The 26,894-nt window shown below is 40.2% G+C and overlaps 1 protein-coding gene across 2 annotated transcripts in view; it reads left to right on the top strand.

Moving 5' to 3' along the window:
• blnk (B cell linker) overlaps positions 1-26,894 on the top strand; it is a 30,908-nt gene that overhangs the window by 351 nt on the left and 3,663 nt on the right. The window contains exons 2-16 of one of the 2 annotated variants that reach the window (XM_054799362.1): positions 8,803-8,849; positions 14,747-14,812; positions 17,148-17,194; positions 17,720-17,763; positions 17,854-17,971; positions 18,247-18,350; positions 18,455-18,527; positions 18,636-18,719; positions 23,013-23,038; positions 23,117-23,145; positions 24,091-24,118; positions 24,190-24,241; positions 26,294-26,354; positions 26,725-26,749; positions 26,825-26,855. In XM_054799362.1, the coding sequence (XP_054655337.1) occupies positions 8,803-8,849; positions 14,747-14,812; positions 17,148-17,194; positions 17,720-17,763; positions 17,854-17,971; positions 18,247-18,350; positions 18,455-18,527; positions 18,636-18,719; positions 23,013-23,038; positions 23,117-23,145; positions 24,091-24,118; positions 24,190-24,241; positions 26,294-26,354; positions 26,725-26,749; positions 26,825-26,855 (835 nt within the window). Of the gene's footprint in view, positions 1-8,802; positions 8,850-13,641; positions 13,769-14,746; positions 14,813-17,147; positions 17,195-17,719; positions 17,764-17,853; positions 17,972-18,246; positions 18,351-18,454; positions 18,528-18,635; positions 18,720-23,012; positions 23,039-23,116; positions 23,146-24,090; positions 24,119-24,189; positions 24,242-26,293; positions 26,355-26,724; positions 26,750-26,824; positions 26,856-26,894 lie in introns of those variants that run through there. The other variant, XM_054799363.1, reaches the window with a different exon arrangement.

The raw sequence follows: 26,894 nt of genomic DNA, 5'->3' as shown, positions 1-26,894 counted from the left end.
AACGTGAATATAATTGATGCATTATTTGTTCATGTTGTGCTAATCTTTTCAAGGTCATATTTGGGCTGAGGCTTTTCAGTTTGTCATTCTAATTGCACCCAAATGGACAAATCCCACCAAGCAGTCGTGATTATGCTGTTACAACAGCACAGTGATTACATTAACACAGGCTGTTTGTCAAAAATAATTAGCAGAGTTCGACATGCTGCACATTCTGAGCAACTGTCTGTTCTTTTCTTCTTCTTTTTGTCTTCCAATTTAAAGCTTTCATTTGAGAAAGTTACTTGTAGCACCGCACTGCAAAAACGAAAATTATAAAGCTACTCACTTTAATGACTTCTCCTTTTCCACTGTCGATCAAGCTTGCATTCCACTGGAACTTCTGCTTCCACTTTACCATAAAACAGTACCTCACTACTACTGCAAACTCTCATGCTGTCAAAGGATGCTTACCTTATTTAGCTACATGAGAGAGTCCGAATATTAGACAAGGTTCACAATATGATGCAGTATAAACACAGTAATCAACAGTACTACTCTGCTGATAGTGTCACCATCATACACATAGTACAGTAGTCCCTTGCCATTTCATGGCTTCAATCTATCACGGTTTTTCAAAATCATGCTGTTTCGTGGTTGAATACAGGCTATTTTTAGTCAAAAAATGCTTATTTAAGCAAATGTTACCAACTTTTTGCCTAAATTAAGCATTTCCAAGCATAAAAATGGCCCATTGAACTAAAATACAAAATGGATGTACTGTATGTTGTATGTTGCGAAGATATGTAGTATTCTACACTGGTCCCTAGGTGTCACTAAATGTTACTGTAATTTTCAGTGAGGCACACAAGCAGTCTTTTGCAGGTCTGAATGATCTCACAACAGTCTCCAATTAGCTGAACATGCGTGTTTTTTAGGATGCGGGAGAAAGTTTGTGTGAGAAAACCAACAGAACACGCAAACTCCACACCGGAGCTAGAGCCAGGTTAGAGTTGTGAGGGAAATGTGCAAAACACTATGCCACTTCTTCTTCTGTTGTCTGCTGTCGGTCAATGGAACTATCGCTTCTTCATTTTGTGAGGATTTTTCCACCTTATACATGATGCGTCACTGTAAGTTCTACAAAGCCAAGTGAATACAGTAGATACAGTATTTGCCTCACTGCATGTCACTTTTATTTCCACATCCTGCGGACTACAGTTGTCCCTGGATCGCTACATCGTGATTCAAGCATCGCGCCTCACTCTTCAAACATGAATTACTTTATAAATGATCACTGTTTTGTGGTTGAATATGGCCTATTATTAGTTCAACATGTGCATATTTATGCAAATTGTACTTATTCTTGACCTAAATTAAGCATTTTCAAGCATAAAAAGGACTAAATGAACTGAAATACAAATACAAAGCAAAAGAAGTCATTTAACTGTACTACTGTATTCTACATTGGCCATGAGGTGTTGGTGTTCGGTGAGACAAAGGACAGACATGATTGTCAGAAAATGTTTAAATTACCTCACAACAGGCACAATAATAAGAACATAATAATCCTAATAATAACACGGGCTACTGCCGGGGCCATAACAAGCTCAAACTCAACTCTGAACCGCCGACGTCACTTTCTGTACTCTACACATCTGACTGCCCGCCATTAAGGCCCACTAGGGAACACATTTACTGTGACACATATAATAGATAATAGCCACCACGAGAGGTACGCTGTCCAGAAAAAAAAACACAAGGAACTGCTAATGTTTGAGTCTGTTATCTTATTTAGGTCTAATATATCTTATTGTCTATTATTATAGCTACTATATTGGGTAACACAAATGTAAACGTGACTATCCGGCTGTTGTTTCATGTGTAGAAGGCTCTAATAATGTTTAAAACTTAAATTTACAAGATTGTAAACAGGTATTCTATGCTATAACTACGAAACTATTCCATTTATTGATATTGAATCCTACTTTGCGTAAATTCACTTATCGTGGTCAGGTCAACTGCGATAAACAAGGGAGGACTGCATATTGTTTTTCTTTGTTCAGTTGATGCAGATTGAATCTTGTTCACGCTTGACTCAAAAATGCTGTTAAGACAATATTATACAATATATATACACAAATACATACATGCATGTAAGTCTACAATACAGTACATGGGCGTTTTATTTTGACATAAGAATGACTCCAGATTTTTCTCTTGGACTTCAAGGTGACCCATGGAGAACAGTGTGTGTGTGTGTGTGTGTGTGTGTGTGTGTGTGTGAGATATAACTGTGTTTACTAACTGTCCTTCAGTGGGTGGGAATGAGTGCTCCCTTTGACTTGCTTTGCATATTCATATTGATGTTTATACATTAGATGCATCAAAGGTGGCACAAGAATTAAGCAAGCAGAAAGAAAATAGGCAAACAAGTCAACAACTAACATTATTGTGCCATCGGCCTGTGGTTTAGAATGTAATGGGAACAATTACTATTAAAACATGGCTTGCTTTTTTCTCGGCCCACTGCGCATTGTAGAAATTGTATAAATTTGTATAAATGGGACAAAAACGTCAACGAACTGATGCATTACAAGCTCATACAAGTAGAAAAGACAACCCCAAATCTGAAGCACAAGTTATGGATAAGTCTGTTAAGAGGGGAACATACAAAGGAAGTTGCAACAGGCAATCACATTGAGTTGTGACTGTTATTGTTCATTTGTCACATACAGTCATGGGAAAAAATGATTAGACAACCCTTGTTTCTTCAGTTTCTTCTTCATTTTAATGCCTGATACAACCGAAGGTACCTTTGTTTGGACAAATATAACAATGACAACAAAAATTGCTCATAAGAGTTCAATTTTTTGTCAGTACAATGCTATAGCTATTCATGTAGAAGTGATTTTGGTTAATATCAAGAAAACCTACAAATGTTATCATCATTATATTTGTCCAAACAAATGTACCTTTAGCTGTACCAGGCATTAAAATGGATCAATGAACTGAAGAAGCAAGGGTGGTCTAATCATTTTTGACTGTATTTACGTGAACATATATGATAAGAGCAACTGCTGATGTGCAAAAACAAAAACTGCTGAAGAAAGTTTTAAATTTGTTTGCAGATTGTAAGGCTATATGACAATTGACTAATTTTAAAAAACTATCAATTTCAAGAATTTCTTATTATTATGAATGCATTTATTTTATCACTCCACAATTGTAATTAATTATGTCTTTTTTGTCAGTTTTTCTATGAGTAACTCCTTTTTGATGCAGTAAATTTGATTGTATTTTTCCATCCATCCATCCTCTGGGGCAGCAGCCGAAGCAGGGAATCCCTGGCTACTTCGTCCAGATACTCCCTGAATGATCCTGAGGTTTTTCCAGGCCAGCTTAGAAACATAGATCTCCAGCCAATTTCTGCGTCTTCCTCGTGGCCTCCTACCGGGTGGACGTGCCCTGAACACCTCCCCAGGGAGGCATCCGGAAGGGATCCTGACCAGATGCCTCAGCCACCTCGTCTGGCTCCTCTCGATGCAAAGGAGCAGCCGTTGTACTTTGAGTTTCTCCCGGATGACAGTGCTTCTCACATTATCTCTAAGGGAGAGCCCAGCCACCCTACAGAGAAATTCACTTTGGCCCATGACCCATGATCTTGTCCTTTCGGTCACTACCCAAAAGCTCATGACCTCATGTGAAGGTAGGAACATAGATTAACTGGTAAACTGAGAGTTTTGCCTTTCGGCTCAGGTCCCTCTTCACTACAATGGACCAATGCAGAGTACACATCAGATGCCGCACCAAACCGCCTGTCAATCTCCCGTTCCAACCTTCCCACACTCGTGAGCAAGACTCTGAGGTACTTAAACTCCTCCACCTGTGGCAGTATCTCATCCCCAACCCAGATATGGTGGTAAGAACCATGGATCCCAGCTGCTTCACACTTGGCTGCAAACAGATCCAGTGAGAGTTGAAGATCATGGCCCAATGAAGCCAGCAGGACCACATCATCTGCAAAAAGCAGAGACTCAATCCTGCAGCCACCAAACCGGATCTCCTTAACGGCCCTGCCTGCGCCAAGAAATTTTGTCCATAAAATTAATGAACAGCACAGCATCCAGGGCCTTAAGGAATTGCGGACGGATCTCATCCACCACCGGGCCCCTGCCACCGAGGAGCTTCTTGGCTATCTCGGCAACCTCAGCCCACCATGGAGTCCCCAGGCACTGCTTCCTCATTGGAAGGCATGTTGATGGGCTTGAGGAGGCCTTTGAAATATTCCTTCCACCGGTCAACAACGTCTCGAGTCAAGATCAGCAGCACACCATCCCCACCATACACGGTGTTGAGAGTGTACTGCTTCCCCCTCCTGAGACGGCGGATGGTGGTCCACAATCTCTTTGGAAGTCGTTCTCCATGTCCACCAATGGGTTCTTGAACTACCGCCACGACAGTCACCAACCACCATACGGCCACAGCTCTGATTAGTTGCCTCGACAATGGAGGAACGGAACATGGCCCACTCGGACTCAGTATCCGCAGCCTCCCTCAGAACACGGTCGAAGCTCTCCTGGAGGTGGAAGTTAAAACTCCTTCTGACAGGCAACTCTGCCAGATGTTCCCAGCAGACCCTCACAATACGTTTGGGCCTGCCAGGTCTGACCGGCATCCTCCCCCACCGTCGTAGCCAACTCACCAGCAGGTGGTGATCGGTTGACAGCTTCGCCCCTCTCTTCACTCGAGTGAATTGCGTAAAAATTTTCATTTTACTGTGTAAACAACTGTAAAAAAAAAAAAACTGTAAGTAACTCTGCTACGCAAGTCATTTTACTGTGTTAGCACTTGAAAAAACTGCAAATATGTGTCATTTAATTGATGTGATTGCTCCTCTTGCAAGCAATTAAGGACAGCCAGCACCTTCCACAGTGGACATAATAAAATCCACTCTAAATAAGACTGGAAATTATTTGCAAAATTGTAGAAATTGCAGTAAAAAACAGCAGTGTAGAAGGGATGGTACAAGCAAACGGGCTGTGGCTCAAATACTCAGTGTGAGCACAGGCCAGCTGGGGGACCAACTACTACAATGTATTATAGAATACAATTGTAAATGGTGAGGCTAAAAGTCAACCATAACGCTTGGATGTTTATTCTACCATATAAGCGGTATTTATGAGCAGGAAACACCAGTCCGGTGGTCTACGGACCAGTGAACCCAAGCCAAATGGGGACTCGAATATAGTCCGTTGGTGGAAGCAGAAGAGGGACGGACACTTTTTTGAGCACAGCCATGATGTGCCAAGGTGTTCTCCCTTCTCGAGGAGGCCCCTTGAGATTGTACAGTTTTACTTGAATCAATCACGCTGTGAAATAAATCCAAGATGGTGAATCTGAACTTGGCAGCTAATTAGTGAGTCTTTATTAGACAAACAAACACGCCGAGAAATGTGACTCTGATCCTTCCAGGATCACCCTCATGTTTCTACCTTCTGTATTCAAAATTGTATTTATATATATTATGTATATGTATGTATGTATGTATGTTTTTATGTATATGTATATAATATATTTCAGTGTTTGAGTAATGGAAACAATCACCTCTCCATAGGTATGAATGTGAGTGTGAATGGTTGTTTGTCTATATGTGCCCTGCGATTGGCTGGGCACATATCGACTGAAATCAGCTGGGATAGGCTCCAGCCTATCCCTGTGACCCTAATGAGGATAAGCATAGAAAATGGATAGATAGATGGATCTTTAAATATGCATGTTTTTGAACTAATATTAGATTATTAGATTTACTGTATTAATTAATATATATATTTTTTTTAAAACAGAATAGAGTGAAGCCACGAAATTTGACGTGCAAAGTGGCGAGTTATTACTGTATTACTGTATTACTGTGGTTGCACACTGTATACAGTTTTATTATTTTATATTTGAAATCCCTAATTGATGATGCACAGTATATTTATAGACACTTTGCAGTTTCCAAAACGTAACTGTTTCATTCTAGAAAACTGGAAGACATATTAATTTGAAATTGCTTATTGGGGCGAAAATGGTTTCATTCACCTTGAAGCAGATTGTGTATTTTCACACACACACACGCGCGCGCAAACACACGTCATTTATAGAGAGAAGTCAAGCATAAAAGAATCAGACCATGAAATAACAGTTTTTGTTCACTTATGCCAATTGAACGCCATTGTAACAGCTGGCGAGTCATTAAGATTTGAAAGTGGCTTCACACAAGGCTTCCTGTGTGCGACACAAAGGAGAGGGAGGCTGCAGCTTGCAGAGAAGTTGTGTCTCATTTGAACAAGCACAGACAGTACTATAAATAATTCAACACAGGAGCGGTGCCTGAATATCCACTGGGGTGAATTATTTGATATTTTATTCGGTGTCATAAGGCTAAGTCTGATTTTATACAGATATGTTTTTTTTCCACTGGAAGACGACTGCGATGATCAAGTGTGGGGTCAAGGTTTGCTCCTTTTGAAGGGGGTTAAAGCTTCTCATATTAATCAATCTCTGTGATTTAAGCAAATGATTAAATCACAAGGCTCTTCTATGAAAGGCTCTTGCCTCGTGCTGATGTTGGGTCCTTTCTGTTACTTAAGCTTTCGACATTCACACAAAGGTCGTCTTAGGGGCTTTTCTCTGCTGTAGGCTAGACTTCAGATCAGGGGTGTCCAAACTGAGGCGTCCACATACGGAAAAATGAAAGGATGCAAGGGGCACTTTGATATTCTGTAAAGCAACACATGTAGATATGCTAAGAAGTTATATATATTTCAAGAAAAAACTGCATCTCAGCTTTGTGATATAGGTGAAAAAGCGTATTTTTAGTATGAATGTCGGTCGTTGATTTTTTCCCATTTTTGCTGTTGTTCTTTTCTTTCTTCTTAAATAATCTTTGTACATTTTCTTCTTGTAATAATATGAGTTTTTCCCCTAATTCATTTTCCAATAATAATAATTATTATTGGATAATAATAATTCCCCCCCCCCAAAAAAAAACAACAATATTTTGTTTGTTTGTTTTTAATAATATTGTGGCTTTCACTATCAACGCTATGCTACTAAAACTATTTTTCCTCATAATATTATGATAGCACGGTGGCCGAGTGGTTAGCATGTTGGGCACACAGTCGGGTGACCTGGAAGACCTGGGAATCTCGGCTTTTGGGCATCTCTATGTGGAGTTTGCATGTTCTCCCCTTGAGTACGTGGATTTTCTCTGGGTACGCCACCTTCCAAAAACATGCATGTTAGGTAAAGCGGCGGCGCCAAATTGTCCGTAAGTATGAATGTGAGCGTGAATGGTTGTTTGTCTATATGTGCCCTGCGATTGGCTGGCGACCAGTCCAGGGTGTACCCCGCCTCTCGTCCAAAGTCAGCTGGGATAGGTTCAAGCATATCCCCGCGAACCTAATGAGAATAAGCGGCATAGGAGATGGATGGATGGATAATATTATGATTTTATTCTCGTAAAATTGCGCCTTTGTTAGAACACGACTTTTTTGTTTTAATATTTTGGCTTTATTCTTGTAAAACGACAGCTGTTTTTTTTCACGTCTGCTGTTGTTTTATTTAATTTTCCAACCATTTCAGCTTTTTTCTTGACAATCTTCGTCTCGTAATTTTGACTTTATCGCCATCATATTTTGACGTTACTCTTGTAATATTATAACTTGGGAATTACAACTTAATTTTTTATTTTCTTTGTTTTTAATAATATTACGACTTGAAAAAAATAACATCTTTTTTCTTTGCTACTTCAAGTTTGTGCTACGAATGTGACATTATTTTTCTCATAGTCTTACGACATTATTCTCGCAAACTTTTTCTCGTGAGATAACAACATTTTTTTTTCTTAACAGTTTTACTTGATTCTTGCAAAGCTACTGCTGATTTGTCCATTTTTGCTGTTTTTTTTTCTTCTTAGTTTTTTTGTGATACTATATTTTTAGAATGTGCTACGGGCTGATAAAATGGACTCTGGGCGGTGCTTTGGACACCCCTAGGCAGTTGTACATAGCTCGTTCGGAACAGAACATCACTGCTGTTATTTTCAATCGGAAGCACCCTTTACATTAAATACATGAAACACTGCGCATATGAAACACATGCACCATTTTCTTTGTTTCTGCTTGTTCATGTGACATTTTCCGGTCACAGGGTTCCATAACATTAGGACAAATTTAAAACAGAGAGTGAGAGCGAGTTGGAGCAAGGAGTGACCTGGAGCAATGAATTATGAATGAAGAAGGGAATACATAATTTATTTGGGTTTGTTGCATATTTTATGGTAATAATTTTCCTTTCATTTACAGTTGCCTTGCTGCTCAACAGAAATTAAGTTGATTTTTTTTAAAAAAATACAATTAAGAATTGCTTTCCATGTGGCATTTCAAATGCGCTTTTGGGTGTTTAATGAGTCCACGGAAGCCATGTAACAACATCACTATTTCTGCTCTGTGTGCTTGGTGATGTCTTGTAAATCATTTATTCTATTATCTGCCATTTATTCACAAATTTAAGACACCTGTACAATTTCAGTGTCAGTGGGCTTCTTCTTCTTGCTGCTGCTCATAATCTGACCGCTGTGTCGTGTTCGACCCCCAGTATAGCCTCTCCAATTTGATTTAGGGAGGAAAAATAAATAAATAAAAGCAGAGAGGCTTCACAAAGTGAAATGCTGCCATCTCCTGCCTGTCAGTAGGCTGACATGTTTGTGCTGCTGAGTACTTATCTTTACACATTTTGTCACTGTGTGTTGACAAGCGGTATCTTTTGTTCGAACAGAACCTGTCAGACGGCGACATGAGCAAGTGCAGTCCTCTTCTTCAGCAGTAAGTAACACTGAAGCTACGTGCGTTTATCGTCCTCTCCCAAGTCTAGTCTTAGTGTCTGGGGCACATAAAGTCGATTTTTTTAAATCTATTTTGAAATTAAACATTTGAACAAAAGATGTATATTATTGCACATTATGTTGCCCTGGCCTGCTCAAAGGTGTTTCAATGCCAAAATGTAAAAAAATAAATGTACAGTACATACATTTAATTTAGTTTATTTATGATTCCAGACCCAACTGTGATAAGTGAATTTAGGTGATAAGTGAAGTAGGATTCCTTATTTAGAAATGAAATATTGTCATAGTCAGAGCATAGAAAACCTGTTTATGACCTTCTAAATACAATTTTAACCTTATTAGAGCCCCAGACTATCGACAGCAGAGTAGCGTAGCCACGTCCAGCCAAACCACACTTCCTGATGAGTTGAATGAGTTCTATGCCCGCTTTGACACCCAAACTCCTGATGAGCAGAGAGGGTGGCTGAACCTGGGGAGCACACAGGACTCACCTCTCATGGTGACATCAGCTGATGTGCGCAGGGTTCTGAACAAAACAAACCCACGAAAAGCAGCAGGGCCAGACAACATCTCAGGACGTGCACTTCGGGTTTGCTCATCAGAGCTAGCTGATGTGCTTGCTGACATATTTAACCTGTCGCTTGCACAAGCATCTGTACCGACCTGCTTTAAGTCCACCACCATAGTGCCCGTACCCAAGAAGAGCAACGTGACCTGCTTGAATGACTATCGCCCTATAGCACTCACTCCTATTGTTATGAAGTGCTTTGAAAGGATAGTCATGACCCACATCAAAAAGAGCATCCCGGCGGCAACCGTGGACCCTCTACAGTTTGCATATCGCCAGAACCGGTCCACGGATGATGCAGTCAACACTGCCATCCACACAGCCCTTTCTCACCTACAGGGCCAGGACACATACGTCAGAATGCTATTTATAGACTATAGCTCTGCTTTTAATACAGTCTGCCCCCACAAACTCACAAATAAGCTCCTCACACTTGGCCTGTCTCCCTCCCTCTGTAACTGGGTGTTTAACTTTCTCACAGGCAGGCCCCAGTCAGTCAGAGTCCACAACCGCACATCCAGCTCAAGAATTGTGAGCACTGGGACCCCACAGGGGTGTGTGTTGAGTCCACTCCTCTACACGCTCTTCACCTACGATTGCGTGGCCTCCCAGAACAACACCAGCATCATTAAATTTGCAGATGACACTACAGTCATCGGACTGATCACTGGTGGTGTTGAAACATCATACAGAAGAGAGGTGGCGGACCTCATAGCTTGGTGTCGTGATAACAATCTCCTTCTCAATACAGATAAGACTAAAGAGATGATCATCGACCCAAGAACAAGGGAAAAGGAGCCGCATAGACCCCTGTTTATTGATGAGACTGAGGTGGAGAGGGTGAAAACCTTCAAGTTCCTTGGCACACACATCAGCGAGGACCTCACCTGGTCTCACAACACCCAACAAATTCTGAAGAAGTCCCAAAGGAGACTGTACTTCCTGAGAAGACTGAGGAAATTTGGCATGTCCACCACAATCCTGAGTTGCTTCTACAGATGCACTATCGAAAGTGTCCTTACCGCCTCCATCACTGTTTGGTACGGTAACTGTACAACACGTGATAGGAAGGCACTCCAGCGGGTGATCAAGACCTCACAGAACATTGTTGGGGCAGCCCTCCCCTCACTGCAAGATATTTATAAATCTAGAGTCCTACGAAGAACACACAACCTCATCAAGGACAGCACACATCCACAACACTCATTATTCACACTCCTACCGTCAGGCAGACGCTACAGGAGTTTGAAGTCCAGGACCACAAGGCTGGCAAACAGCTTTTACCCACAGGCCATCAGGCTCCTCAACGAAGCACTCGCACACGCCGCACGCAACACACGCACACACTCATAGCACTTTATTTATTTATTTATTTGTATTATTTACTTGTATTAATGTCTCATCTGTTGTTGTTGCTTAATTTATTGGTATATATGTTTATGTTTCTTATGTTCTTATTCTTTCATTTGTTTTCTTTCTTTTCTTGGGAGAATGAACAGAATAAGATTTTCATTGCATGGTATAACTGCTGTTGTACTATGCACATGACAATAAAACTCTCTTGAAACTTGAAACTAAACATGAAATAACACCCCCTATAATCACCTTTACACTTTATTACCCACTATAGTTGAAATAATAACAGAAAATAAGACATTTAAGACATAAATAAGACTCGTGCTTATGTGTGTTGCTGTAAATGTGTTCCGGTGTTTGGCCAGTTGAGCGGGGGGGTGGATAGGAAGTGATGTCGGCCGTTCGGAGTTCAGTTTCAGCTTGGCGTAGGTTACGGTCGCAACAGTGGCTCGTAGGGGTGCGACAAAAAATCAATATATTGAACTATCGCGATATTTAATTCTATGATAGATTATCAATATGCTCTCACCGTGTCTGCTTTTTTATTATTATTATAAAATAGTAGTCCCCTTCACACTCATATTACCCAATATAGTAGACATTTAAGACATAAATAAGATTTGCGCTTGTGTGTGTTACTATAAATGTGTTCCGGTGCTAGGGGAGCTGAGTGGGGGGCGGACAGGAAATGACATTGGGAGTTCAGAGTTGAGTTATAGCTTGGCGCCACTCAATAGCTTATAGTAGGGATTATTGTGCCGGTTGTGAGAAATCTGTATTTGAGTTCATTTAGCCATTTTTATGCTTGAAAATGCTTAATTTAAGCAAAAATTGGCTTACATGTGCATATTTTAAGAATAATAGGCCATATTCAACCACAAAACAGTATGATTTCTGAATTGATATATATTTGAAAAACTGTGACAGAGTGAAGTCGCGAATTTCCAAAGCTTTTGAAATAGACTCGATAGGACAGCAAAGCAGCGAAAACCAGCGCAATGTGGTCATGTGCCTGTCAGTTAAAGTGCAGTGGCATTGAAACAGCTGCAGATGATAAAGCAGAGACTGACAAATATCTGAATAAAGACTATTACAAAAGTCCTGTCTTGCTGAAACATTCTTTCTCGTTCCTCAATGAGAAAGCCATGAATCACCCTTTCAGAGAAACTCTTTCAATATAAAATGGCACTAAGTGCTCAAAATAGGAAGTCACGATCAAAAATGTATTTTAATCTCTTTTTTTAGCAACTGTCGTGGGGTTTCGTGTTTGTTATGTCACAGTCAGAGTACTCTGACATCACACAATGACACAGTTTTGTCTTGAAAACATCTTAAAGGTGCCTAATATAGAGACTTTGGTCTTGTCAGACTCTACAATTGATGCCAACTTCAGTGCTCGTATCGTTTAATGTTTTATGAGACATTGTACACTTAATTATTTCACATGTTGTGTGTCGACATGTTTTATTTATTTTGTAAAGTCTGTCAAGGTTTTTCTTCAACTGAAAACAACCATTTTGAGACTTACTGTATATCTTCTTGTCCTTTTTGAGAGACCTCTCCTCCTGCTGCTAAAAAAGTAATTAAATAACTTTTACTTTGAGTAAATGATAAATGAGCTACTTTTTACGTTTACTTGAGTGTATTTTTAGACCAGTAATCTTACTTGTACTTCCTTAACATTTCATCAAAGAAGCAGTATTTTTACTTGAGTACAATACGGTACAAGCTTGCTTAGCGTACGCACCAGTTAGCGTGTTTTTCAATTAACGTCAAAAGTTTACGCCAACATTTTGCCTCGGTTTGCGTACAATATGGTGCGCATCTCGTCATGTTATTAATACACTGCGTGAGTACATGCGTTCTTAGTGTATTTTTTTATCACAAAACGTCCTTGTTAGCAGCCTATTAGCTTGCCACTACATGAGAAGAGCTCAGTCGCCCGTCGATGATGTCATCAGTGGTTGACTATGTTAACCACTAACAGACTTATGCCAGGTTACGCCACATTTTGTGTATAGTGTAGTAATGTTTCTCACCTTCTTTATCAAAATACTGGCACTTTGCAGCCGTGATCAAAAGAAAAGCAGAGACTTGAGGTGAGAAACACTATTGAAGAAAGATATCACTCAAAACATAAAGGTGGTATCCATGTTGATCTCGCTGCCACATCAATGTCATGTACTGTATTGCCTTAAACTGTATTTGTATTTTAGCCCATTTAGAACATTTTTTATGCTTGAAAAGTGCATAATTTAGGCCAAAATTACGTAACATTTGATTAAATATGCACTTTTGGACTAATAATAGGCCGTAGTCAACCACAAAACAGCGATCATTTATTAATTAATGCATTTTTGAAAAACCGCAATAGAGTGAGGGAGTTTGCGAGGAATTATTATCATCATAAAACAATACAAATGTGTTTTGTGTCACCATTTTTGGGAAAAATGTATTCGGTTAGCGTGTTTGAGTTAGAGTCTGGCCTTCTGTAATGAATTAATGACACCAACCAGGCTTCCACTCTACAAAACTGAATTAGTATAGCGCTAAACCATTTCAGAAAGTAGCAAAGGCTTTTCCATTTACCAAGCTTAAGTATAAATAAATTAAAAAATGCAAGTATTTAGTCAGTAAATGCCTCATTCATCTGACTAATATGATGAATAAATGTTGACGAAAGGCTCGTCGTGAATCACACACAGTTGGTTCCTTCTGAAATGACATCTCCATCCGCCGAAGGTTTGTTCATGTGTGTGCGCGTGTGTTAGTACAGCTGTGCGAGTGATAGACGTAGAAAAGGGAAGTAAGAGAAGTGATTCCTTTTTTTTTTTTTTGGAGTCACACACAACAAAGCCCCACGGCTTGGTGAGAAAGACGTGATTTAGAAGAGCATGGCAAGAATAACGCTTGGATTTGGGTGCAACGATGGATACGTTCGGTAAACTCACAACTTGTGCTTCAGCAAAGATTCGGTAAGATCTGTGAACTGGATTTGTATTTGTCACAGGAATGATGACACAACTTGATGTTTTGCTCTAATTGGAACCTATGTTACAGCTCTTATCTTGATATCAATGATTTATAGTACAGTTGATCCACATTTTTCCTGGGTGTTTTACGGTCCAGGGTGAAAAAGTGCAGTAATCCCTCGACACTTAGTGTTTCAAACTTTGCGGCTTCACTCGATCACGTTTTTTTAAAACATATTAATTAATAAATCATGTTGTTTTGTGGTTGAATACGGCCTTTTGTTAGTCAAAAATATACTTTATTAAGCAAATTTTATGTAATTTTTGACAAAATTAAACATTTTCAAGCATGAAAATGGCTGAATGAACTAAAACACAAATACAGTACAAGACATTCAAAAGATGCGTTCAAAAACCTTGTCATGATATGTAGTATTCTACACTGGTCACGAGGTGTCAGTAATGTTACTGTAATTTTCGGTGAGACACACAAGCACCAGACTTGGTTTCCGGAATAATATCATTTTAAATGATAAAGTGTATAGGTACTCACCACGAATGAATGATAATGTAAGACGACTGATGAACGGATGGGATCCGAGTCACGGTTTCACTACTTTAACTATGGTGCGTTCAAGGCCTGCTGAACAAAGGGCGAATTATCAACACTTTACATAAAAACATAAAACATAAAGAATAAAGTAGTGAAGCTTAAAAACATAAACATGTAAAAATGGTGGGCTTTTTTAACAGTGATATGTGTATGCTGTACATTTTACCTGTATGATCACATATTTATGTCTTAATGTGAATGAGATTTTTTTGTTTTTTTTAACAAAAAACACAAAGGTGCGGGGATCCACTGTATAATTCTGTGCCTTCACCATTCTAGAAAAGTGAATAACCTGAACATTGAACTGGACATTTAACAATTTCTTTCATCATTCATACACTGCTTGTTCTCGCTCATCTTTCTTCCAGGCAGTTTCAGAAGATCGCTCAGGACATCAAAAAAAATGATGGCAGTTTCCTGAGTAAATTAAAAAGGTACATGCTGTCTGTGGTAGTTGAGAACACAGAGAAAATGTGCGTTGTTAATTCTGAGGCAAGCCGCTATAGCATTTGAAGTTGAATCCGTGTGTTGGTGGAAAATGTTGGTTCCACATTAACAACTATTGAAATAGGAAAGTTAAAAATAGCTCACACAGGTGGCTTCTGCTTCTGTTTCCTTTCTTGAAATAAATGCCCTTAGAGTAGAAGTGGTTACACATGTGATTGTTGGTTAAATCGGGTGTGGAATTCTGTCAGTCGTACTTTCGTGCTGATGGTGCATCACTGGAGTGGCATTAACGTTTGCTCAATCATGTGATGCGTGGACTTTCAAAGACGTCCGACCTTGTCCCTTGTAGTGTTTTGTGAGGAGTTCCCCAGGGGTACTGCTAATTCTTTGTGCAATCAAAGTTAGAATTTACTCACAATGCACTCCAAGGTTGTAGATTGTCACTAGTTCTGTTCATTGTCTTTACTCCACCAAATCTCAAAGTGCAGCCGAGCATAGACCCACTCAAAAAAGTGGCTCAAAGGTTGGGTAAGTTAGCAAACAGGAGAAGCGATTATGCTGATTTTGAGATAATGGAGATCAATGTTCATGGTTCTTGGTTCTTGGTTCTTGCCCGGAAAAGGGTGTAGTGCCATCCCTGGGTCAGGAATGAGTTTCTGCCCCAACTGGAGGAGTTTAAGTACCTGAGAGTCTTGTTCACAAGTGAGAGTTGGATGGAATGCGAGATCGACAGGCGGATTATTGCAGCATCTGCATCGGTCCATCATAGTGAAGAGGGAGCTAAGCCGAAAGGCAAGCTCTCAATTTGCCAGTCGATCTACATGAGCTTTAAGGTAGTCATGGAAAGGGCAAGATCGTGGGTACAAGTGGCCGAAATGAATTTTCTCCTTAGGGTGGATGGGTTCTCCCTTAGAGTTAGGGTGAGAAGCACTGTCATCTGGGAGAAACTCGGAGAAGAAGAAGAACCGCTGCTCCTCAACACTGAAAGGAGCCAAAGGAGGTGGCTCAGGATGCTTCCTGGACAATTCCCTAGGTTGGTGTCCCTAGGGCACGTCTGACCAGTAAGGGACCTCGGGGAAGACCCAGAACACATTGGAGAGACTATGTCTCTCAACTGGCCTGCGAACGCCTCAGAACTGGACATAACAGCCCAGGAGAGTAAAGTCTGGGCTTCTTGTCTGGATGGATGGATGAATACTGTTTTGTGTTAACATATTTGGTTTTCTGGAAGGAATTAATTGAATATGCATTATTTTGTTATGGGAAAAATTGGTTTGGTTAGCATATGTTTTGGTTAGAGTCAAACCTTCTGCAACGGATTAATGATGCTAACCAAGGTTCCATTGTATTTATAAATCATTACTGAATTAGGGTGAATGTACGACAGAGTATTGGGGCCACACTGAAAAAAAAAATCAGAGATTTCGAGAATAAAGTCGTAAATTTACGAAAAAAGTCATAAATTTCCGGAAAAAAAGGTTGTAATATTACATTACAAGAATAAAATTGAAAATTTATGGAAAAAAAGCCATAAATTTACGACTTTATACTTGTAATATTGTGAGTTTTTTCTTGTAAATGTACTGCTTTATTCTCGGCATTACTGTTTCACTGCCATGTTATAAATAAAAGCTTGCCTGAAGCAAGAGGAAAGTTTCCTTCATATGCTCCATTTTCCCTCTGAAACGTATGACACAATGTCATGTAATATTACGACTTTATTCTCGTAAATTTCCAACTTTATTCTCGTAGTATTACAACTTTTTCTCATAAATTTACGACTTTATTCTTGTAAATTAATGACTTTTTTCTCGTAAATCTACAACTTTTTTTCTAGTAAATTTACAACTTTATTCTCATAAATTTATGACTTTATTCTCAGAAATTTACAATTTCATTCTCATAAATTAACGACTTTTTTCTCGTAAGTCTACAACTTTATTTTCCAGTAAATTTACGATTTTATTCTCATAAATTTACAACTTTGTTCTCGAAATCTCTGATTTATTTCTTTTTTTCAGTGTGGCCCTAATACTCCATTGTATGAATGAGATGTTTTCCTCAGAAAGAAACGGGCCTATTTTTGAAGACATTTTTTTATCTGCGACTTTGCAGTGTCATGAATGCTGAACTGAATGCTGACTTTGCAAGCAATACAGCGTAAACATATACTGGTACAATATATTTGAACAACACAATGAAAACATATAAAGTGTTTGTGAAAATAAACATGTGATGGATAGAGGATGGGTAAAACATTGTCAAATCTCTTTTCAATCATTGATACCCTGCTTATATTGTCAACATCTTTCTACATGGCAGACTGAAAAACAAACCAGCTCCGGAGATACCTGTGAGAGACTACAGAGGTAAGATCAGTTTCTTCAATGAAGACAGACAATTTCCCTTTCGGAAAATGATGGAATGGAAAGATTAAACTGAGGCACAGCGGGGACACAATGGCACAGTTAATACTTTTTTAATCATTGAGACGAATGAGTCCACACCTTTCTTTACTCATAGTTAGGATTTTAAGGTCAAGGTCAAGGACCACCAAACAAAGTGCAAAATCTTAACGCTTGAAGAAAAAACATCAGTGAAGCATAAACAAGTAAAAATGTTGGGGGGTTTTAACAGTGGCACATGCATGCTGTGCATTTTACCTGTATTATCGCATATTTATAAATTATTACTGACATGTTTGCTGAGGAAAAAAACGGGCCATCTTGGAGAAAATAATCACCATGACTTTAACAAAAATCAGCAAATTTGCAGGGCTGTGCAAGCTGGATTGCAAATGTGTGGGGATCCACTACAATTATATTATATGGTACAGTCAACTTGTATTTCTACAATCTACAAAATGTAAAGTCAGTGTTGTATTGTTTTCACAGATGGAGACATGGTGGGTGCTGGAGATCTGACTGAATCTGATTATGTAGGTTGGAAAAATGAGTTACAGAGGTCTACAATTTTTCCCAATGACCCACTTTTATCAAACAATAAGTACAATGCGTATTGCCCCCAGGACAATGACATGTATGACAATCCACTGCAAGAGCATGATGTCAAATATGAGCCGCCTCCCTGCCACAAACTCTTTACCAGAAGTTCTTCATCATCCTTTCTGAGGGGAGACTATATTGGTCAGTATTGTCAAGTCCACCAAAATAAATACAGTATTTTCTTCTCAAATGTATCACTTCATGCACATTTTGAGACCTTTGAGTGCTTGTGTTGATTCATTCCAAACGTGCACATGCCTTGACTTTTCTATAAGTTTCATATCATTCTAAATCGAAGTGAAATTGAGTGCTTGGTGGTGCGTTTTTTTTAATAGAAACACTGTCAAAGCAACACCACGGGGGGCTTTGGAAGAGTGCATTATGCAAATGCTGACTCTCTTGTTTCTCCTTTCCAGACAGCTGCCGTAATGGGCCAAAACTGAAACCCAGAAATGTCTTCAAACCGAGCCAAGAATTCAAACAACTGACGCCTGAACAAACCCAAAAGGACAGTAATGAAGTAAGTTTAATTTCAAAACACAAACTCTTTTAGCGATACTAGTAATTATTACTGAGTGTGCACAGCAATTTATTTTTGCATGTGTTGTCTTCCTTGATGTACAGGAGAACTACATCAGTCCTGACGGCAAAAATGATGATGACAACTATGTCGAACCGGCAGAGAACCTCCCAACTAGTAAGATACACTTCAGAATATAAGAAAGTAGGATAAGCTTAAAGCGATTGTTGGATAGTTGTCGCAGCAAGAAGAAGTAGTATCATTAATGCTTTTCTGTATCATTAGATTCTAAGATATCTACTGCAAACAGTATTGTGCGGGGCCGCTCCATGATACGTGTAACTTTACCAAAGTGTCAACCAAGTCCAGGTAGGTGAAACAATGGGTGTTTTTAACATTACAAAGGTTTTATGCCCTAAGGGGAATTACGGTTCCAATAGCAGCAACACCAGCACAGTAGAGTCCCGCTTTTGGGGGGAGTTTGACTCCGCACCCACCCGCAATTGGCGAAAATCCTTTCTTTCTATGGCTCCATTTTGGGTTATTTAGCAGCCAGCATCAAAAGAAAATCGAGGTGAGAAACACGATTGAATTTAAGAAATAACTCATGGCAAAACAGGAAGGTGGTGTCCGCGTTACTCTCACTGCCACATTGTGTCTTTAGCAACAACGACGTTTTCAATGAAGGTAAACGTAACCTTAAACGTTCATTTATCCCTTTCATTCATCATTTATATGTATTTATATGCATTTCTAATTATTTTCTGTATGTAAAACTATAATTGTAAATCTATAAAAAACATCTTTTGTGTTAAATTCTTTGACTTTCTGGAGCAAATTAATTACATTTACATTATTGCTTATGGGAAAAATTGATTTGGTTAGAGTCAGACCTTCTGGAACAGGTTAATGACGCTAACCAAGGTTTTACTGCATATAAGATTCACTTTCACTTAGCAGCGCATAACTATGGTGTGTTCAAGGGGTGTCGAACAAGTGCGACATTTGTATTATCACATACTGTATGTATGTGATATAATACACCTTGAGGTGCAACCTAGACACATCGTCAGTGAACGGACCTGGCGTCATCGGGTGTTTCGGGTCTTAGGTCCAGACACCCTCTTCCAGGCGACCCAGTCGGGGATGATCAGTCCCCGACTTGTGTCTAGGTAGCAAAACTCCACCACTCCTCACCCCTTTTTATCCAGAGCCACCTGGAAGCTTTCTCAGCAGCTTCCAAGATGTTCTTGATGGCTCTTTGTTTCTGCTGCCGACAGATCCCAAAGAGACCCAGGACCCGATACAGGGATTGCCCTGCAAAGCCCCTGCAGCCTACTTCCACAGGCTTGCAGCAGGCCTTCCATCTCTGCCTCCGACATTCCTCCACCAGAGATGCATACTTGGCTCTCTTCCTCTCTTGTGCCTCTTCCATCCTGTCTTCCCAAGGGACTGTCAACTCCAAGATCACCACCTGCTTGGTAACCCCGGACATCAGGACAACGTCTGGCCTGAGTGTGGTCTGGGTAATGATGTCCGGGAACTTCAGCTGCCTTCCTAGGTCGACCAGGAGCTGCCAGTCTCTTGCTGTAGAGAGAAGCCCTCCCTGCGCCCTTGGACGGGGCTGAGGCTTCTCACCAGCGCGAACAAAAGCGATGGAGTGCTTTGTGGGATTTTGTGCCTTGCTTGAGCTGATGGCGGTGCAGATGGTATCTGCCACTGCTTGCAGGACCTTGTCGTGGCGCCAGCGGTATTGTCCATCTGCCAAGGCCTTGGAGCAGCAGCTCAGAATGTGTTCCATCGAACCCCTCTTCTTGCAGAGCTGACAGGTAGGTGAGTCTGCCAGACCCCAGGTAAAGAGATTGGACGGGCTCGGGAGGACGTCATAAACTGACTGAACCAAGAACTTGATACGGAATGGATCCGATTTCCACATATCTGCCCAAGTGATCTTCCGGTCAGCAGTCTGTTCCCACTTGGTCCAGGCCCCCTGCTTGCCCATGCCCACCATCCTGCTGAGGCCAACTTCCTCTTCTTCTGCCCGCACTTCCCCCTGAATGAGATCTCGCCTCTCCTTCCCCCTGGCTTTGGCATAGGAAGGTGTTGGAATGCTCCCAAGCCCAGCCCGCCCGGATGCCACCGTGCCCACCAGGATGTTATGCTGCAGCCTCGCCTCGGTTCGGGTGACCGCTTCCTGGGCACGCCATTTCCTTCCTGTTCGGACCTCCACTCCCGCTGAAGAGACCTTAGTGTCAGAGTAGTCTTGGTAGAGCAGGACCTCTCTGGCTCTGGTGACCTTGAACTCCTCCACAAGGCTGCTAAACGGAAGCTGCAGCTTGGTGTTCCGGCCATAGAAGGCTATGCTGCTGAGGCTCTTTGGGAAGCCTAGCCACCTGCGGAGGAAGTGGTTGATCGTCCTTTTGATGCTCTCCACGGTGGTAATGGGAATTTCATAAACCAGAAGAGGCCAGAGAAGACGGGGCAGAATTCCGTGCTGGTAAATCCAAGCCTTGAATTTTCCAGAGAGTCACGACTTGTCCACGGCAGAAAGCCACGCGCTGAGGTCATCAGCGGTTGACTGGTGAGCTGCAGAGTCCTTTAGATTGCTGGTGAAGAGCTTCCCCAAACTTTTCACCGGCTTCTCAGACACGGATGGAATCTCAGTGTCCCCCAGAGCAAAGCGGAACGTGTCTGTCACCTTGCCTTTCCGAAGAACAAGAGAGCTGGATTTGGCAGGTTTGAAGCTCATTCTTGCCCAAGAAATTAGCTTTTCGAGGCCTTTGAGGACCCACCTGCACCCGAGTACTGATGTTGTGGTTACCGTCAGGTCATCCATGTAGGCTCGAATTGGGGGCTGACGGGTCCCAGATCTTGACAAAGGGCCTCTGCACTCCACTTCTGCTGATTTTACCAGCATTGTCATGGCCAACGCAAACAGGGTTACGGAGATGGTACAGCCTGTGATGATGCCCTTCTCAAGATGGTGCCATGCTGATGATGAAGACCCAGATGACACCCTCAGACTAAAGTTGTTGTAATAGTCAAGGATGAGACTCCGGATCTTTTCTGGGACATGGTACTTGGTCAGGGACACTTCCACTAGCTTGTGCGGGATCGAGCCGTATGTGTTAGCCAAGTCTAGCCAAAGCACTGCCAGGTCACCCTTGCTTTCCCGCGCCTCCCTGATAAGCTGAGTGACCACACCGGTGTGTTCAATGCAGTCTGGTATGCCGGGGACACCTCCCTTCTGCACAGAGGTATCAATGAGGTTGTTCTTCCGGAGGTATCCAGTGAGGCGGTTGGCAACTATCTTGAAGAAGATCTTGCATTCTACGCAGAGGAGTGAGATGGTCCTGAATTGCTCAATGTTGGTGGAATCTTCTTCTTTGGGGATCCACACGCCCTCTGCAAACCTCCACTGCTGTGGCACCTTCCCCTTCCTCCAAATCACCCTCAGGTTTTTCCAAAGCCGCTTCCGAAGCCTTGGACACTGCTTGAAGACCTTATACGGTACTTCATTCGGTCCTGGTGCTGAAGATGCTCTAGCTGCCTTGACGATCTCCTCCACCTCCTTGAGTGTGGGTTCTTTGACGTCAAGTAGGGTGGTTGGTTCGGGTGGGGAAATGAGGGTGTTACAGTGCCCAAGGTCTTGCTCCTTCCTGCCGTCACCATAGGTGTTCCTTAGGAAGTGATTGATCTCCTCCTCAGGACAGGAGAGGTGGCCACTGCGCTTCTGCCCCAGCGGTTTCTTTGTGAAACCAAACGGATTGGAAATGAAAGCACTGCGTTTTTGTGCCTTCTGTCTCCCACACTTCCTGTATAAATGATTAACTACTTAGGGTCAATGAGATGTGTTTTCTATTTTTGGAGAAAAACAGCATTTTTGACCAAAAATCCATGAATTTGCAGGGTCACAAATGTGGGGGGATTCACTGTATATAAGACAATAGTATAATAGCACAACACACAAATGAAAGTACAGTATAATTAAATCAAATAATAAAGTAACCTTTTTTAATACAGTGGTACCTAGGGTTTTGTTATTAATTATTTCCAAAAGGTTCGACAAAAACCGAGATGTACGAAAAGGCAATTTTTCCCACAGGAAGTAAGGTAAATCCATCGAATCCATTCTAGACACCTAAAAATTTTAACAAAAAACACATTTTATAGAGAATGATAGTTTTATGTGTCAAAAACAATATGAAATCATTATAAATGACGAATGGATGGAACTTTTTAAGGTCGAATTCAACAGTTTCTCACTTTCTCTATCAAATTGCTGACACTTTCTTTGGCCCCATGGCGGGTTATTTAGCAGTCGCACCCAATAAAAAATGCAGTGAGTCAGCAACACGTAGGGCGCTTTTTTTGGGCAATGGACTTAGTGGAACGATACACTGCAGAGCAAATGGACTAATTTGCTACGTGCAATACTGTATGAAAACTGAGACATTGCACAAAAACTGAGGCAAAATGTTCAACAAAGACGAATATACGAAAACCGAGGTTTGACTGTACACAATAATAAAATAATTTTACTCCAATACATGAGCAGTATTAGTAGTAGTAGTAGTAGTATTTCAAACATAAAAATCTAAGCTAGAAAACAATACTCTCAGATTCAACACCCACTGAGTCACAAATATGGCTATTTTTCAGATTTTCATGAAGTTCCAGACCAAGAGGTAGGTTTTTTCATTTCCCTGTAGCAGCAACTAGCTGACGGTATTAAAGGTATTTTCATTTTTCTGGCATCTTTTCAGGATAACATGTTGATTCTTCCAGTAAACAGGTAAACCAGAGACTTCTTATGCTCTTACAATATCATCATGTGGAGCTAATTCTGACTATTTAAATGAGTCAATGACAACAGAACTGAACACAAAATGCAGTTTTTAAATGAAACATTTTATTATTAAAAGAGAAAAAACATCAGAGCCTACGTGGCCCTTTGTGAGAAAGTGATTGCCCCCTAAACCTAATAACTGGTGGGGCCAATGGGATTCAGATTAATACTTTGACTAGGCCACACCAAAGTCTTCATTTAGTTTTTCTTCAGCCATTCAGAGGTGGACTTGCTGGTGTTTTTTGGATCATTGTCCTGCTTCAGAACACAAGTTGGTTTCAGCTTGAGGTCACAAACAGATGGCCGGACATTCTCCTTCAGGATTTTTTTGGTTGACAGCAGAATTCATGGTTCCATTTATCACAGCAAGTCTACCAGGTCCTGAAGCAGCAAAACAGCCCCAGACCATCACACTACCACCACCATATTTTGCTGTTGGTGTGATGTTCTGTTTCTGAAATTAAGCGATGTAATGGGCCACAAACCTTCCAAAAAGTTCAACTTGTGTCTCGTCAGACCACAGTAGTTTTGGATGTTGATGTGGGGTCTTTTGTGACCTCTTGGATGAGTCGTCGCTGCGCTCTTCGGGTAATTTTGGTTGGCTCCTAGGTTCACCACTGTTCCATGTTTTCACCATTTGTGGATAATGGCTCTCACTGTGGTTCAATGGAATCCCAAAGCTTTAGACATGGCTTTATAACCTTTTCTAGACTAATAGATCTCAATTAATTTCACTTATGTTTTAACAGGGGGGGGCAATCACTTTTTCACACAGGGCCATGTAGGTTTGGATATTTTTCTGCCTTAATAATAAAAAGTTTCATTTAAACACTAGGCAAACACTTTTTCACACCACTGTATATATGTATTCATTATTCTCATATTTTTCAGAGTTAATCCGATGCGATCGGCATCTATAGTAAGTGTAAACAAAAAAGCAAGCAGTATAAAAAAACATTCTGGAGACTAAACATTTTCGTGATTATGCAGGAGCAGCAGGCCACACTTGACACGGAATATGAAGTGTGTGATCGAGACGACAGTGGGTATCAAATCTTTTGTGTTCTTTTCTCTTTTATATTGAACTGTAGCAAAAGACATGCAGTATACTGTACACCAGGGGTGTCCAAACTTTTTTTTCACCAAGGGCCACTTGCTGAAAGTTGATAGTTTGTAAACCACATATAGATACGCTAGTTTTATATATATATATATTAAAACTGCATCTCAGTGTTGTGGTATAGATGAAAAAGCATAATATTAGTACGAACTTCAGTCTTTTTTTCCAATTTTTGCTGTTTTTTCAAATTTTTAAATTATCTTTGTCACTTCTCTTTTTGTGATATTATGACTTTATTCCCATAATATTATAACCTTTTCCTCAACCTAATTTTACAAAAATTACAACTTCATTTTGTTTTGTTTGTTTTTCATAATATTATGACTTTAAAAAATATAAATTTAAACCGTATGCTACTAAAATTACTTTTTTTCCTGATAATATTACAAGTTTATGCTCGTAAAAATGCAACTTTTTTACTTTGGTATACATCACATATTATAATTCACAATTCCACATGTTCAAAAGGAGTAGGAAGAAGCAGAGCTTATTCAATTCTACCTCCTCTTCGTTTCACATTAAATGCTAATACTGTGCATGTGCTCACTTCCTGTTCAATGTGCACTTTGCCCGTTCTGAAATAACATGAGAAAATGATAAAACAATATAATAATGTGTTACAATGAAGTTGAGGATTTTCCTCTTGTAATATTATGACTTTATTTCCATAATATTTTTGTCATGCCCTGTGTGTGCCTGCTTGACAGACAGGTTCCTGTTTCTGTGCTCTTATTTTGTAGTTGCTGCCTGTTTTGCCCTGTCCTGTGTTCTGTCAGCTTTTCCTTTATTACTCGCACCTGCTGCTAATTTGTGTTCCCCGTCTATTTAGTTCAGCATTGTGGTTCTGTGTGTTGCCGGTGCATTGATTCTACTTGAGCATCATTTGTGCTGGTAAGCCTGTCAGTAGCTGGATCTCTGCTGCTGCACTGCAGCCTTATATAATTATTTTTACCCGTATTGTGTCTTGTCTCTGCATCCCGGGGTCGTCACCAGCATTACCACCATGCCGTACCGTGACAATTTAGACTTTATTCCCATAATATTGTTTATGAACTTTTTCCCCAAATTAATTTTTCAAACATTAAAATTGTATTTTTTCTTTGTTTCTCATAATATTATGTTTTTTAAAAAAAAACATTTTTTTCTTTAATATTTCAACTCTTTGCTACTTAAAATGACATTATTTTTCCTCATAATACTAAAACATTACAGCTATTTTTTTTCCATTTCTAAATTTTCAAACTATTTCAAATTTCTTCATGTAAATTTTCTTCTTGTAACTATGACTTTATTTCCATAATATTTTGACTTTATTCATGTAACATTATTATACTATTATACTATATATAATAGTTTATGCTATTACACTATACTATTACATTATTATTATTTTATTATACTTTTCTGCGGCCTTATTTTCTAAAGATTACAACTTTATTTATTGTTTTGTTTGTTTCTCATAATATTACGACTTTAAAAAAAATAACAAATTTCTTTCATATTTCAACTTTATGCTACTAAAATTATGAAGTTATTTTTCCACCATTTGTTTTTTTTTATTGGCCAGCGGCACATTCTAAAAATACAATGAAACAATAAAATACAAGACAAACAACAACAAAACTTGAAAAAAGATGAGAAAATGTTCAAATGTTGATGCTAATAATAATAATAACACCAAGTTGAGATGCAGGCTGTTTTATATCAAACTTCTTAGCATATCTACATTTGGATTACTATTTTTATAAAAATGCTCCGGCGTCCATCCATTTTTCAGTGTGCGACCCTTGGTGGAAAAAGTTTGGACACCCCTGCTGTACACAAATGTGGCATGCTGTGCCATCTGGAGGCTGGACGGTGTAACATTGAAAATGTTGACTAGCAAAACAGGCAGCAACTGTTGACTTAAACAACAGTGGTCATGTAAAAAGGTCGTACAGTACATTGTGTACTTATTATTGTGGCTTCCTCTAGTTGACACTGATGAACCTGCAGTGCAACATCCTCCATTCCCGTCTAAATATTCGCAAAGAAAGTAAGTAATAACGCATCTTCTGTGGCGGATACTTGGGGGCGTATCTGTCACCTAGTTAGCAGTCGGGTTGGGGGCATGGTTTATGTACAATGTTTTGGCCCTGCAGGTAGTTCCTGCTTAGGCATTCATTCTGTGGAGCCACATTGGTGACCCTGATGTGATCCAATGTGGCGGTTGCAGGGAGCATGCTGTGGTTGGGCTCAAGCAGGACTTTATTGTTCAACTGCACAGAATGAAAGCCAAAGCAGAGACTTGTGCACAATACTAACCCGACTGCTGACTGGGTCCAGTGTCCGCCCCACTACTACTGTTTTATTACGAGGTTTTAAAGCTTTAATGAGTCCTGTTCCTCTTGTTTTTCTTTGAGCAGGTTACCAAAACCACCTGTAAGGCTGGTAAGCTCAATGACCGCATATGTAATTTTACATTTGAAAATGCCGTTTTCAGCTCGTTTCTGACTCATATTGCAGGGGCAAGACGTGAAGCAGAGGGACTTTGAACGTAAGTGTGGTGTGCAATTGGATTTATGGATGACTTGAA

This window comes from Dunckerocampus dactyliophorus, chromosome 14 (genome assembly GCF_027744805.1).
Source record: "Dunckerocampus dactyliophorus isolate RoL2022-P2 chromosome 14, RoL_Ddac_1.1, whole genome shotgun sequence".
NCBI classification, from domain to species: domain Eukaryota; kingdom Metazoa; phylum Chordata; class Actinopteri; order Syngnathiformes; family Syngnathidae; genus Dunckerocampus; species Dunckerocampus dactyliophorus.
Note: the sequence above shows the minus strand (reverse complement) of the source record. Positions and strands in the feature narration are given on the sequence as shown.